This window comes from Panthera uncia (assembly GCF_023721935.1).
Source record: "Panthera uncia isolate 11264 chromosome A3 unlocalized genomic scaffold, Puncia_PCG_1.0 HiC_scaffold_11, whole genome shotgun sequence".
NCBI lineage: Eukaryota > Metazoa > Chordata > Mammalia > Carnivora > Felidae > Panthera > Panthera uncia.
The window spans coordinates 89,329,991-89,346,284 of NW_026057578.1; the positions used below are offsets into that span (position 1 = coordinate 89,329,991).

At 38.4% G+C, this 16,294-nt stretch overlaps 1 protein-coding gene across 3 annotated transcripts in view; it reads right to left on the bottom strand.

Moving 5' to 3' along the window:
* Positions 1 to 11,182: 11,182 nt before the first annotated feature.
* Positions 11,183 to 16,294, bottom strand: part of GCFC2 (GC-rich sequence DNA-binding factor 2) — a 128,993-nt gene continuing 123,881 nt past the window's right edge. For 2 of the 3 annotated variants that reach the window (XM_049651798.1, XM_049651796.1), the window contains exons 15-17: positions 15,929 to 16,079; positions 13,000 to 13,120; positions 11,183 to 11,407 (exon numbers count right to left, since the gene is read on the bottom strand). In XM_049651798.1, coding sequence (XP_049507755.1) covers positions 11,290 to 11,407; positions 13,000 to 13,120; positions 15,929 to 16,079 — 390 coding nt within the window. In that variant the 3' untranslated portion in view covers positions 11,183 to 11,289. Of the gene's footprint in view, positions 11,408 to 12,999; positions 13,125 to 15,928; positions 16,080 to 16,294 lie in introns of all 3 variants that reach the window. The other variant, XM_049651795.1, reaches the window with a different exon arrangement.

Below are 16,294 nucleotides of genomic sequence, written 5' to 3' on the forward strand. Positions count from 1 at the left end.
AAGTCTGGATAAGTAGGCTGTTTGTGGTCTTGACCAAAGCTGACTTGCCCCCCAGGTTCTCCCGCTGAATGGTGCCACTGGCTTTGCTCGGAGGATGGTCAACTCTGCCCTGCTGCTCTCTTGGCTCGAGCACAGTGTCCAGTGTCCTGACCAGGCTTTTCCTGGAGGTAAGACTGGGTGGGAGTCCCAGTAAGTGACCAGATGTGCGGGGGGATGCCGGACGTGCGTCCTGTGTTCTCTTTTCCCCCTGGGGGAACCACAGGCTCAGGGAAGGCCTCTTGTTGTGGTGCTGCCTCAGCCTAAAGAGGGGCAACGTGGTGAGCGTGTAGATGCTTCTCTTTTTTAATGGAGTCTGTCTTGGTCCCTGTGGTGTGTGTGTGTAGGGTGCTTCAGCCTCACTTCTGTGTTCCAGGTTTTTTCAGTGGTGTCCATGCATACTTGTCAATTCTCGTGAGGAGGCGCGAAGTCTGGAACAACCTATGTTGGTATCTTGGTGACTTCCTGCCTTTTTATAAGTTGCCTTTTATTTGATCCTGTGTTCGCTTGGTTAATATAAACATGACTGCTTCCCACAGTTCTGCAAAAGTTGGTTGTGACCATTCCTGCTTGTCTTTCAATGTTTCTGTGGGAGGACAAGACCTTGAATCTGCACATTCCATCATGTTGCTCAAGAGTGTGTTGTGTTTAAACCTCCATTTAGCGTTGCAGTAGGGCAATTAATGGTTTAAAAGAAATAACTCCCTGAGTCTTTTGTATAATGCACAGCATTCAAACTGTTAGGTTTTTCCTATTAGAAAAAGAATGATATATTTAACTTTTCAGTTTTCAGGGATAAGCTAGTCTTTAACCCATTAGAAGGGCTCCTCTGTTCCAGACACTGTGCAAGGCATCTCATGTCTCTTATTGTTCATAAAACCTTATGAGACAGGTGCTTCTACTCCATTTTACAAATGAGATCGCTTTAGAGAGGTAAGCAGCTGTTCTGAAGTGGCACAGATGGTGGCTGGTGGGGCTAATGTTGAACCTCACAAATGCCTGAGTCAGATCTCTTTGGTTTTCTTTTTAAAGTTTATTTATTCATTTTGAGAAAGAGGGGGTGGGGAGGAGCAGACAGAGGGAGAGAGAGAGAAATCCCAAGCAGGCTTTGTGCTTTCAGGGCAGAGCCTGACATGGGGCTCGAACCCATGAACAGTGAGATCATGACCTGAGCCAAAATCAAGAGTCAGACGCTCAACTGACAGAGCCCCACCCCAGAACTATCTATCTATCTATCTATCTATCTATCTATTTATAAATGTTTATTTTAGAGAGAGCACATGAGAAGGAGAGGGGCAGAGAGAGAGGGAGACAGAATCCCAAGCAGGGTCTGTACAGTCAGCACAGAGCCTGATGTGGGGCGGGAACCCACAAACTGCAATATTAGGACCTGAGCTGAAACCAAGAGTCGGATGCTTAACTGACTGAGCCACCCAGGCACCCCCTGAGATTTCTTTTAAAATCGGTTTTTAAAAAAGTCTCCAGGGGCGCCTGGGCTGCCTAATCAGTGGACCCTGCAACCCTTGATATTGGGGTTGTGAGTTTGAGCCCCATGTTGGGTGTAGAGATTACTTAAAAATAAAAGCTTTTTAAAAAAAAAATGTAAAAAAGTCTCCAGACTTTATCAAAATACCAAGGACAGTGATGGATTTTAGTGTTTTAAAAAGCTCCTGATGTGATTCTAATGTACAACTAGTTCTGAGAATCACTGCATTTAACATTTTGCCTTCTATAGAAACAGCAGAATGGAGGTGAAATTCAAGGCAGGTCATTTTGCTTTAAGTTAGGCCTCTAACTAAAATGCTTGGGGCGTTTTCAGTGAAGGCAGTAGAGGGACCAAATTGTCCTGGTTTGCAGGGGACTTCTCCAATTTTAGCACCAGAAGCCCTGCATCTTAAAAACACCTTAGTCCGGGCAGACTGGGAAGGCTGGCCACCCTACCAGGCAGATATTTATGAAATTTAATGCTCTATAATAGTTGTTTATGATTTAAAAATCCTAGAGGTGTTCCTAAAAATTTGAGCACAATAGGGAAGTCGTTTCCCTATGTTTTTCCCTCTCTAGCTTTAAGAAATCCAAATGGGGCACCTGGCTGACTAAGTGGATAGAGCGTGCAACTCTTGTCCTTGGGGTTGTAATTTTGTGCCCCACATTGGGTGTAGAGATTACTTAAAAATAAAATCTTATACAAAAATAAGTCCAAATGTGTCTAGGAACATTCTGTGTTTTTCAGTGAAAAAGCTATCAGTGGTTCTTTCTCACTTTACAGAACATTTGGTTTTTAAGGCATTTTAAATCTTTTTTTTTTTTTTTTAAAGTTTACTTATTTTGAGAGAGAGAGAAGGGGTTGGGGGAAAAGAGAGAGAATCCCAAGCATGCTCCTCGCTGACAGCATGGAACCTGACTTGAGACTTGAAGTCATGAACCCGTGAGATCATGACCTGAGCCAAAACTGAGAGTCAGATGCTTAACCAACTGAACCACCCAGGTGCTCCTGTTTTGTTTGTTTTTGTTTTTTTTTAATTTACATGCAAGTTAGCATATAGTGCAACAATGATTTCAGGAGTAGAATTCAGTGATTCATCCCTTACATATAGCACCCAGTGATCACCCCAACAAGTGGGATGGGCCCCTTGCCCATTTAGCCCATGCCCCCCACCCTCAACTCCAGCTACCCTCAGTTTGTTCTCTATATTTAAGAGTCTTTTATGTTTTGTCCCCTTGCTGTTTTTATATTATTTTTGCTTCCTTTCCCTTATGCTCATCTGTTTTGTATCTTAAATTCCACATATGGGTGAAGTCATATTTGTCTTTCTCTAATTTCGCTTAGCATAATATCCTCTAGTTCCATCCACATAGTTGCAAATGGCAAGATTTCATTCTTTTTGATTGCCGAGTAATACTCCATTGTATGTATATACCACATCTTTATCCATTCATCTGTCGATGGACATTTGGGCTCTTTCCATACTTTGGCTATTGTCGATAGCACTGCTATAAACTTTGGGGTGCACGTGCCCTTCTGAAACAGCACACCTGTATCCTTGGGTAAATACCTAGTAGTGCAATTGCTGGGTTGTAGGGTAGTTCTATTTTTAGTTTTTTGAGGAACCTCCATACTGTTTTCCAGAGTGGCTGCACCAGTTTGCCGTACCACCAGCAGTGCAAAAGAGATCCTCTCTCTCCGTATCCTCTCCAACATGTTGTTGCCTGAGTTGTTAATGCTAGCCATTCTGACAGGAGTGAGGGGGCATCTCATTGTGGTTTTGATTTGTATTTCCTTGATGATGAGTGATGTTGAGCATTTTTTCATGTGTCTGTTAGCCACCTGGATATCTTCTTTGGGAAAGTGTCTATTCATGACTTTTGCCCTTCTTCTCTGGATTATTTTTGTGTGTGTTGAGTATAAGTTCTTTACAGATTTTGGATACTAACCCTCTATCTGATATGTCGTTTGCAAATATCTTCTCCCATTCTGTTACTTGTCTTTTAGGTTTGCTGATTGTTTCCTTTGTCGTGCAGAAGCTTTTTATTTTGATGAGGTCCCAACAGTTCATTTTTGCTTTTGTTTCCCTTGCCTCCAGAGATGTGTTGAGTAAGAAGTTTCTGTGGCCAACATCAAAGAGGTTTTGTTTTTTTTAAATTTTTTTTTAACATTTATTTTTGAGACAGAGAGAGACAGAGCATGAACGGGGGAGGGGCAGACAGAGAGGGAGACACAGAATCGGAAGCAGGCTCCAGGCTCTGAGCCATCAGCCCAGAGCCCAACACGGGGCTCGAACTCATGGACCACGAGATTGTGACCTGAGCTGAAGTCAGACGCTTAACTGACTGAGCCACCCAGCCGCCCCTCAAAGAGGTTTTTGCCTGCTTTCTCCTTGAGGGTTTTGATGGCTTCCTGTCTTACATTTAGGTCTTTCATCCATTTTGAGTTTATTTTTGTGTATGGTGTAAGAAAGTGGTCCAGGTTCATTCTTCTGCATGTCGCCGTCCAGTTTTCCCAGCACCACTTGCTGAAAAGATTGTCTTTATTCCATTGGATATTCTTTCCTGCTTTGTCAAAGGTTAGTTGGTCATATGTTTGTGGGTCCGTTTCTGGGTTCTCTATTCTGTTCCATTGATCTGAATGTCTGTTCTTGTGCCAGTACCATACTGTCTTGATGATTACAGCTTTGTAGTACAGCTTGAAGTCTGGGATTGTGATGCCTCCTGCTTTGGTTTTCTTTTTCAAGATTGCTTTGGCTATTGGGGTCTTTTCTGGTTCCATACAAATTTTAGGGTTGTTTTAGCTCTGTGAAGAATGTTGGTGTTATTTTGATAGGTATTGCATTGAATACATAGATTGCTTTGGGTAGTATTGGCATTTTTAACAATATTCTTCCAATCCATGAGCATGGAGTATTTTTCCATTTTTTTGTGTCTTCAATTTTTTTGATAAACTTTCTATAGTTTTCAGTGTGTAGATATTTCACCTCTTTGGTTAGGCTTATTCCAAGGTATTTTATGGTTTTTGGTGCAGTTGTAAATGGGATCAATTTCTTCATTTCTCTTTCTGCTGCTTCATTATTGGTATATATAAATGCAACCGATTTCTGTGCATTGATTTTATACTCTGCAGATGCCCCTGTTTTTTAAGGAATTCTTAATGGGGCCCCCTAGACCACAAGAAATGCTTAGCACCATTTATTACTTTATTTAAAAAATTTTAATCATTATTAAAGACAGAGTGTGAGCAGGGGATGGGCAGAGAGAGAGGAAGACCCAGAATCTGAAGCAAGCTCCAGGCTCTGAGCTGTCAGCACAGAGCCCAATGCGGGGCTCGAACTCACAAACCGTGAGATCATGACCTGAGTTGAAGTCTGATGCTTTAACCGACTGAGCCACCCAGGTGCCCCATGCTTAGCACCATTTATTAACCAGTTAGGTCTAAATATTTAAAAATATTACACATTTAAAATATTGCATCCTTAAATTATAATTACTAATTGGGTTGTGTGTATCTGCCCCTAAGCAACTTATCAAACCTTGGAATCAAATTGGACATTACTACTCATTTTCTGTTCCACATGGAATTTCATGAGGTACTTGCTTTTATCACAGTGTCAGAAGTTCAGAAATAACAAAACCAGTGAATCACCAAAGTAGTAATTAAAAATAGTTTGTAAACTGGGAGCACTGAAACCAAAACATGGAATAAAGCTCAGGTGTGTGTGTGTGTGTTTAAGTTTTATTTCAGTAATCTCTGTACTCAATGTGGGGCTCGAACTCATGACCCCGAAATCAAGAGTCTCAAGTTCTTCTGACTGAGCAGCTGGATGCCCCTCAGTTGTATGTTGGTGTGAGTTTATATAGTGAGAATGCAGTGACAGTTTATTCTAAATTCATTGGTTATATTAGAATTTTCTTAAATGATAGTGAATTGGTCAGTGGTTACCTCCTACCAACCTTGGGAAACAGTTTAAGTTTTATTTATGATTTTTAGAGGTGTAAATAAGAAATGACCCAGGTCAAGTCGGTCTGGCAAAATAAGCTAAATTAAGCTTTGCTTGTAGGACTAAACTGGTTTTGCCTGCTTAGGGAATTTTCAAGGCTGGTCTCCATTTGCTTTGTTTTTTTTATTTCATTTTTTAATTTAAAAAAAAAATTTTTTTAACATTTTTGAGACAGAGCATGAACGGGGGAGGGTCAGAGAGAGAGGGAGACACAGAATCCGAAACAGGCTCCAGGCTCTGCGTGGTCAGCACAGAGCCCAACGCGGGGCTCGAACTCATGGACCGCGAGATCATGACCTGAGCTGAAGTCGGCCGCCCAACCGACTGAGCCACCCAGGCACCCCTCCATTTGCTTTTAACAGCGGCCTCTGGAAACCCAGCTTCACAAATACGTGTTGTCTTCTAAAGTACTGTAACATGATCTAACGTTGACACTGAACAGCCTTGAGCTAGAAGCTCCAGTGGTTTGTGAGTGGTGTTGAGTACTGCTGTCTCCCTTGAGAATTTAAAATGTCCCACAGTATCCTGCGGGTTACAACAGTGCCCAGGGCATCTCAGCTCAGTTTGGGAACTGTTGGGTCTATAGATACTTAATTCTGTCTTGAAACCATCTACATGAAAATACTCAATTGAATCGTCAACCTTAATCCTCTTTTTACAGGCTTTTTATTAAATGTCAAATCTTTATTGACATTAATCCACATTTCTCTGGACTAACTCCATGCGACTTGACTAAGAGAATATTGTCAACATAAATTAGTCCTTGATTCTCTTACAGAATTTTCCTGGGGGCATTTCTGGTTAGCAGATCACACTGAATCCCTTATGTGAAATCCTTCAGGGCAGTGATTCTAAGGTAGTATTCTTGATGGAAATGTGTTAAGTTTAGGTTCATTTGGGTGGAAAAGGGGTTGAAAACCACTGGTCTAGTGGCGCCTGGGTGGCTCAGTCGGTTAAATGTCTGACTCTCGATTTTGACTCAGGTCATAATCTCCTGGTTTGTGAGTTTGGGCTTTGCGCTGACAGTGCAGATGGGGATTCTCTCTCTCCCCTCTCTCTGCCCCTCCCCCACTCAAACTCCGTCTGTCTCTCTCAATTATAATAATAAACAAATCCAACACTGGTCTAATGGACTAGGTATGTTAAAAACAAAAGTATCTCTGGATATCCCTACCAGTTTTCCTCGGTTAACATCTAATGACTTCAGAAAGTATCACGAAGAACAATTAGTATGGTATTCAACGGTACTCGGCCCATGGGTAACAGTGTGTGAGATAGTTCACTATTCCAGACACTTGTCTGATCTATAAAGTATTTTAAAAAATTGATGCACCACTGTAACATTCAATAAAACACACAGATCTTAGGTTTTCCATTCAATGAATTAACTTTGAATACACTCCTGTACCCATCATGCAAATCATGTTATAGAGCATTTCCATCACTACCAGATTCCTCGTCTATTTTCATTCCTCCATCATTTTAGGTCTGTTCTTACATTGAATCATAAAGTATGTATTCTTTTCTAACTTCTTTCATTTAATGATGTTTTTGAGATTAAGTTATATGCATTAGTCCATTTCTGATGCTGAGTTTTCCATTTTATGAATACACCAGTTATACCTTCTGTTTTGGGCTATTAATAAGGCTCTTATCAAGTTATGTATACTCATGTTTTTGTGAACATATTTTTTTAATGTTTATTTTTGAGAGAGAGGGAGAGAGAGACAGAGGGGGAGCAGGGTAAAGGCAGAGAGGGAGGGAAACACAGAATCCGAAGTAGGCTCCAGGCTGAGAGGTCAGCACAGTGCCTGACGCAGGGCTCAAACCCACAAACTGTGTGATCACGACCTAAGCCAAAGTCAGATGCTCAACCGAGCTACCTGGGTGCCCTGACATATTTTTTCTTGCATAAATGCTCAGGAATGGTTTTGCTGAATCGTATGGCAAATGAATGTTTAACTTTACTAAGAAACTGATGAATAGTTCTCCAAAGAGGTTGTTCATTTTAAACTTCCAGCAGCAACATAGGAGTGTTCCAGTGGCTTCACATTCTTGGCATTTGTGGATGTTTTCTTTTTTTTTCCCCATTCTAGTGCATGTGAAATGGTGTATCATGGTGGTTTTAATTTGTACTTCCCAGAGGACCTAAGATGTTGTGTAAATTTTGAATTTTGATTAAGTCTAACTTGTCCTTTTTTTTTTTTCTTCGTTTAGTACTTTGTGTCCAAGAAATCTCAAAGATATTTTTTTTTTCCTACATACTTTTTGGGTTCTACATTTAAATCCATGATTTTGTGTGTGTGTGTGTCCGAGTAGAGAATAAGAGTCAAGCCTTTTTATTTCATACATTCGTTTCACCAATATTGTTATACTTTCCTTTTCCCACTGAATTAACTTGCCATCTTGGTCAAAATTTTTGTACATCTGTTTCTGGACTCTTGGCTGAGTCTAATACCACAGTCTTGATTACTTAAACTTCATGTAAGTTTTTTGTTAGTTTATTTTAGTAATCTCTACACCCAGTGTGGGGCTCAAACTCACACCCGTGAGTTCAGGAGTCATAGCTCTTTCCACTGAGCCAGCCAGATGCCTCCTTTAAATTTTGACAGCAGATAAGCATGTCTTCCAACTTAAGGTTGTTTGACTCTTGTAAGGTCTTTGCACTTCTACATAATTTTTAATATATTAACAAACCAGTCTTTTTTTTTTTTTTAAGTCTAATGGAATTTTGATAGGGATTGCGAAGTATAAATCAATTTATGGAGAATAGACCCCTTAACCGAAAACTGTTTTCCAATTCACGAACATGATGTCTCTCAAGTCCAAGTTTTCATCTTCTCAGCAAAGTTTTGCTCTTTAGTGCAGAGGTCTCATAGATCTATAAATTTGTTCCTAGGTATTTGATGTTTTTTTTGCTACTAGAATGTTACTGTTTTTAAACTTTAAGTTTCTAATCAGATCACCAGCATGCCCCAGGCTTTGATTTTTCTAAGATCTTGCTAAATTCACTTACTAGTTCTGGCTGGTTCTCTTTTTCTTGCGGAGTAAGATTTTCTGTGTAAACAGCCATATCATTTGTGAATGACTATTCTAAGCTCTTGTGTTCCAATCTTTATGAGTTTTTCTTGACCGACTGTATGGCTCTGACTTACAGAACAGTGTTGAACAGAAATGGTGAGAGCAGACATCCTTGGTTTGCTTAGTATTTCACCATGAAGTATGATGTTAAGTGTAGATGTTCTTTTGCAGATGCTCTTTGTAAGACTGAGGAATTTAACTCCTAGGGTTTGTATTGTGAGAGGATGTTGAATTTTGTCCAGTGCATTTTCTATAATCATTGATAGGATATTTTCCTCTGTTCACAGGTAAATCATATTGATTGACTTTCTAATGTTAAATAGACCTTGCCCTCCTGGAATAAAACCTATTTGGTCAAGATGTATTATCCTTTTAATACATTGCTAGGTTCAATCTGCTAATGTTTGAAGGACTTTTATTCTTGTGTTCATGAGGGATATTGGTCTGTTATTGTTACAGCTTTTTCAGGTTTTGAATCAGATATGGTATTTCTTGGAGGTCCTCTACATATTTTGTCACAGGCCTAAGAAATGCAAAAATCAATTGTTTTGAGGTGTTTTTAGTGTCCATTTTTGGGTTCCTAAGAGCCAATATAAGTTTTTTTTTTACAGAATAAGAAAGATGACTTTTTAAAATTTCATATTCTTTATGTGAACGAAAAGCTGAAAAAAATCCAGGGAGAGAATTGAGATGTGAGATGAATTGTTAACAGGAAGAAGAGAAAAAAATCTGCACTGGGGATTAAGGAAGTTTCACAAATGTTTTTGATTATCCTCCATTATAGTATATGACGGATAAAAATCTTGAGGTTCAAACTCCAAGTATAATGAAGCCTACTATAATGAAATTTAAATTATTGGGAGTTTAAAGCAATTTGTAGTTTTGAAAGCAGTTCTAATATTTCCCATTCTACAAAAAGAAAAATCTCTAACCAAGTTAAAAATGTAAAGGAACACGCCCAACACAGCTTTAATTAAAAATGCAGGGGCACCTGGGTGGCACAGTTGGTTAAGTGTCCGATTCTTGATCTCAGCTCATGAATTCGAGCCCCACGTTGGGTTCTGTGCTGATGGTGGGGAGCCTTGTGGGATTGTCTCTCTTCTCTGCCCCTCCCCTGCTTGTGCTCTCTTTCTCAAATAAACTTAAAAAATTAAAAAAAATACAAAAGTCAGGGAAATTTCCAAATGTACACTTCATTAAAACTAAAATTTCATATGCAATAAAGATCTGCCTTTTGTGTTAACACACACACACGTACGTTTGTGTAAGTAGAGAAAAAGTCTGAAATGGTAACATTAAAATGAAAACAGCAGTTACCTCTGGGACAGTAATTGGTGCAGGAATGCTAAATGCTTTCTAGAAGAGATCCTATTCTTATATAATTTGCGTAACTAAAAGAGCATTCAAACTGTTCATACTAGTGAATCACAAATAGAAATAACACATCAATCTGTTAAAATATACACAGCTTCAGGGACACCTGGGTGGCTCAGTCGGTTAAGCATCTGACACTTGATTTTGGCTCAGGTCATGATCTCATGGTTTCGTGAGTTCGAGGCCCACGTCGGGCTGTGTATGCTGACCATGCAAAGCCTGCTAGCATTCTATCTCCCTCTCTCTCTGCCCCTCTCCTGCTCATGCTGTCTCTCTCAAGATAAATAAATGTTAAAAAAAAAAAAAAATACACAGCTTCAAAACTAGAGGTGAAAATGTCAGAAGCCACATGCTGAAGTCCTACAATATGGTATTTTTTTTTCCTGATATTCTTTGGGGCAATAATTTACAAAATATATATTCAGGGTCGCCCTGGAGTTATTTAATGAATAGACTTAAGAAAAAATTATTAGTAAGCTCATTTTGAGAAATTTTCAGTCTCTTTTCAATTATACAAATATCTTATCGGAAAGTTTATTACATGTTCTGAATATTTAAAATACATGTATCCTGTCTAAGCCTATCACCAATGACAAAAACCCTAACAGAAGAGAAATCTAAGTACCTAACAAGACAATCATACATTAAGAGAAAAAATGACAATACAGAAAACAGTAACATAGGATAGACAAACATTGGTATCTTTAAAACAAAGTTCTTACAAAGCTATTAACATGAGTGAATTTCAAAAAGAATTACAAATGGCCAAAAAAGTACTAACAGCCAAAAGAATAACAGTTTTTACATTTACTGAATTTGTACTGAGTTAAAAAAAAAAAAAAAACAAAAAAAAACCTATGGCAGGGGGGATTGGTACAGATTTCTGAAGGACAATTTGACAATCAATAGTTATTGAAAGCCTTAAAATACCTTAATCAGTTAACACTTAGCAAATGATTCATTCCAATTAAGATTTCCATTTTAATTTTTTGTGAATAGAGACGGGATGAAGAGAACTAACAGATGTTGCTACGGTCAGTTCAGAAGACTCACCAAAGCCAAAGCAGCAAGGTTTCCCCAACTCCTCTCTTACAGTGGAAAAGAAGTCCAAAGAATCCTGCTTTGGATCCAAAGGATCCTGCTCCTGTGGGCTTACTTCCTGCAAACACCACAGAGGGGCAGCCTTTCGCGATATCAGAAGGTAAAATAAGGCGAAGGAATGGAGTCCTGCGGGCACCGCCGCCCCGAGCAAATGAGCCATGAGTGATTATATTAAAATCTCACATTAGTACTTCCCATAGTTTGCTCAAACTTCTTTAATTACTGATTTAAGATGGTCTAGGTGACATTCTTCTATGAAGGATTCTGCTTGATTCAAAGCTTTTATTTTCACCAGAATAAGAATTATTTCTTTTACTTCGTCCCTGGGAAACAAAAAAAGGAAAACGAAGTGCATGAGACAGGGAATCATTAATTGTTAACCTGAAAAAAAGTTTAAGCCAATATCTCATATTCCAGACTTTACCTTTTCCAAATAAGCATTCCAATATAGACTCTTATTAGATATGTATGCTGGCAAATTTTAATGTGAATGGCTGTAAAAAGTTAAAGCTATCATCAGAAAGCTGAGTTGCGGCATGGGGGCTATCAGCTTGTATGGGCTACTATGGTGGGAGTCTCAGTGGGAATATTTACCCACAGAAATGCTACAAATCTAGGTTTTTTTATTAAAAAAATTTTTTTTTAAACATTTATTTTTTAAAAAAAAATTTTTTTTTTTTCAACGTTTTTTTAATTTATTTTTGGGGCAGAGAGAGACACAGCATGAACGGGGGAGGGGCAGAGAGAGAGGGAGACACAGAATTGGAAACAGGCTGCAGGCTCCAAGCCATCAGCCCAGAGCCTGATGCGGGGCTCGAACTCACGGACCGCGAGATCGTGACCTGGCTTAAGTCGGACGCTAAACCGACTGCGCCACCCAGGCGCCCCAACATTTATTTATTTTTGAGAGACAGAGACCTAGAATGAGCAGGGGAGGAACAGAGAGTGAAGGAGACACAGAATCCAAAGCAGGCTCCAGGCTCTGAGCTGTCAGCACAGAGCCCGACGCGGGGCTCGAACCCACGAACCGTGAGATCATGACCCGAACCGAAGTCAGTTGCTTAGCCGACTGAGCTGCCCAGACGCCCCTTGGTTTTTTATTTTTAAAAATGCTTTAGTTTTATTTTGGAGAAGTGCTTAATCAGAACGCAACTGTACTTAAACCCCTAAACATCTAGTGAGGTGAATGAGACACTCAAAACAGATCTAGCTACTCCTGGGTAAACATCAGGCTGCAGACCTGCACTTAACAATTACTGAGGTTTTAAAATGGCTAGGAAAATGAAAAACACTTTGAAAACATGCTATAAGAGGTTTTTGATTTATAGTTTCCCAAATCCCCTGTGCAATAGTTTTCTGGAAATGCTTACTTTGGAAGAGATTTACATTTAAAAATACGAACTACTGGGGCGCCTGGGTGGCTCAGTCGGTTAGGCGTCTGACTCTTGATTTTGGCTCAGGTCATGATCCCAGGAACTGTGAGATCGAGCCCCGTGTCAGGCTCTGTGTTGCACTGACAGCACAGAGCCTGCTTGGGATTCTCTCCTCTTCCTCTTTCTCTGCCCTTCTCTGCTCAAAATAAATACGTAAATGTTAAAAAAGACATGAGCTATTCGTGAGGTGTGAGTATAAAATAGATATTTTCATGTGCAATCTTAGGAATCACTATTAATTCTATAGTGGTAGTCTCTAAGGACTTATTATATATTGATTTAAAGATTTTAAGTTATTTCTATGTGGGGTTTGAACTTGCAACCCCGAGATCAAGAGTTGCATGCTCCAGCCGAGCCAGCCAGGGGCCCCTCCACAGAGTTTTTCCAGAAGTAGAGTGAAAGTACAAATTTTCCTAAAAATTGCTGAGTGTAAAAAAGAAACCTTGAACTATGCTTATGGAGATACAAATGTGCACAATTACCTGAATTCACTTCTGGATAATTTCTGTGCAGACTGCAACAAGAACTGAATGAAGTTTTCTAGCTGGGGAATAGACGTTCTCATGGCAGAGCTTTGGAACCATTTTGCTGGTAAATATGCTGCTATCTGTTAATCAAAATACACATTTTTTAGTAACAACAGTTATCTAAGGCCTTTTGCTAACATCAATCATCTCATTTAATCCTTATAGTGATCATGCAGGTTGTATATTTTCCCATTTTATGGCTTATGGTTGATTCTATTTTGAGAAGTTTTCTCGGTCAAGGGTTATACTTTCAAAAAAATCCTATATTTTAATGCTAAGAGCTTAAAATAGGCTATTCTTTATGACTAATCATTAGTGGTATTTGTGGTACAGAATAAATTTAGTAGTACAGAATAAAAGAATTATGGCTCTGATCTTCTAATTTAATACACTGCTTTAAAAGTTCATGGCAGCATAAAGAGTCAGTTACATTCAATTTTTCTTTTTTGGGGAAAATACCACTTTACCATTATGCTATAGGTAATGCATGATTGGGGGAAAGTTTGGTAAAAATAGAAAAATGTTTAAGTAAAAAAAGAAAATTTCCTCAGAGCAGAAGAAGACTAGAAGGAAAGAGAGAATGAGAGAAAGGAAAAACCTGAGATCATATACAAAGAAACTCTTTGACAAACAGGTTATGCTATAGTTGGTAATATCAAGATCAGTACTTACAAATGTAAAGTTGGGGGGGAATATATACCCTGTACACATTACAAAATGTTAAGTGGAAGTTCTGGAATGTATGCTTTTCAAAACACAGTTGAGGCAAAGATTTAGCCTATTCTTTAATCACCTTTTTCAATTATCCAGAAAAAATGGGGAAACATGGACTGCCGAGGGGTAGAAATATTTAGCTCTTTTCCAAGGTTTAAATACTAGCCCTTACTGCACTGAAATGTAAAGTTATTTGCACACGCTTTTCACTTGTTTGTATCACCAATTTCAATAAGATTTCCACAAAACTCCTTCACTTTTCCATAAATGATCCCAGGACTTAAAGCCTCACTGTCTTAGCATGGTTATCTAGCCACAAGCTGTGGAGAGAATGTCCTGTGTCGTCTTCTCTACTTCTGATAATAGACTCTTCTGGTCAAAGAGGACTAAACTGAACGTGAAGTACAGAGCATGGGCATTGAATTCAATTTTGGGGAGATAATGTAGTTTAAAACTATGTGATATAAAAACCATAGCCCAAGAAATCAGAGTGGGGTAGGAATTGCTATCCAATGTTTTATGTTGTTTTAAAGTTTATATTACAAACATCTTTCCATATTCTGAAATTCTTAAAAATGACTTATCTGATGAACAATGTTTTTGGATATCTAAGTTGTTTCTGACTATTATAAGTAATGCTACAATAATATTCTTTGTACTTAAATTCCAGTAGAAACAGCTCTTTACAACAGCCAACCCAAGACTTCACTGTAGTTTCAAGTCAGCCCAGGAATGCCACTTCTTAACCTTCAATCCTGAAATTTCTGGAGAGGCACTAGTGAGGTTGTCATCATGATTAAAAAGATGGCCTTCTCCTCCCCAGTATAAGACAAACTCCTGGCCTGAAACAATCCTTTTCTTTTGCTAATAGCTTTTTTGTTCCACCCTCTTTCTTATGAAAATCTTCCATTTTGTACAACTCCTGAGAGATGTCTCTGCTTGCTATGTGGAATGCTGCCCAATTCATTAGATCTCAAATTTACTCCGCTGAATTTTCTGTTTTAACAAATTTTTATGTGCATCTCGGATTTTTCACTTAGGATAAATTCCTTGAGGTAAAATTACTAAGTCAAAGGTAAGAACTTTAAAGGTTTTGTAGCCATCATGCCAGAAGTCTCCAGAGTTCTATCCCCTGTTGCAGCAGCAGACTGTTTCTCAGAACCTCTGCACCACACGTTGGAGCTGCCCCTGACATGATGTGACTGTGGTTTCCTCATGCTTTTGACAATACAAGCAATTAGGAAATAACAACAAAAAAACCAAAGCAAAACAAAACCCAGCCAGCATAACAGGTAAAATAATATCCTTACTGTATTATTTTGCATTTCTCTGATTATTAGTATTCTTAATCTTTTCTATGTGTTTAGGAATTATTAGAAATTATTTTTATATATTCTTTTTTTGGTGAATTTCCTGTTACATGTCTTTTGGCCATTTTTAATTGGAATACCTGAATTGTTTACTAATTTTAAAGAGCTTTTTAAAAATGTAGATATTAATCCTTGTTATGGTTTACAACTTTTATCAGTTTTTCAGCTCCCTTTCTTTTAAACTTTTCATTGTAGAAAATTTCAAACAGGAGAAGGAATAAGTATGGTAACCCCAATGAACCTATCCTCAGTTTTAACAATAATCAAATAAATAATCCTGATATTTAATGCTTTTTGATTCACTGAAGTTTTACACATTCATCATCAAATCACTTACCTTTTTTTGCTCATTTCTTTTTTTAAGTTCAAAAGGATTCCCTTACCATCAGCTATATTTATCTTCTTGGTACAATATTTTATAGTTTCATTTTTATACTTTATTTCATCTGAAATTTATATTGGTATTTACTGAGAAGTGAGGATTTAATACTATTTTAGTTGGTTTACCACTATTTACTACTTTTTCTTCTCCCTGCTGGTGATAATTCAAACCAGTATACTAATTCTTACTGAGGTGTTGGTTGCTTTTGGGTTTCTAGTCTATTAAATTGATTTGTTATTATGTGAGTACCACAATTTTAATTATTCTGTTACAAAATAGATTTTAAACTTTAAAGGAAAAAAGTAATCTCTACACCTAAAATGGGACTTGACCTCATGACCCTGAGATCGAGAGTCACGTGTTCTACTGACTGAGCTGTACCTCACAAAACAGATTTTAAGAATCCATTCCTACATACTTACCTGGCTGCACTTTTTAACAACATCTGGCCCAGGACTGGCAGTAAGAAGAGCTGTCATAAGGTAGCGATTCAGCAGCTTCCCGAGTCCTAGTTCTTGTAATGTGTCATCTGGGAGGAGTCCATTCCAAAGAAGAATATTGCGGAAAAGCTAAAGTACAGTATCAAGTGAGTATGTGTAGCTGTTTCTCTAAAGAAAAACTGTAATAGTTTCCAGCAAACATAAAACACTGGTCAAATTCTTTTAAACTCTCCTTATTAATACTGGTAGAAATGTCAGTTTTATTTATTTTTTAAAGTTTATTTATTTTGAGAGAGAGTGAGAGTGAGTGATCATGAACAAGCAAGCAGGGGAGAGGCAGAGAG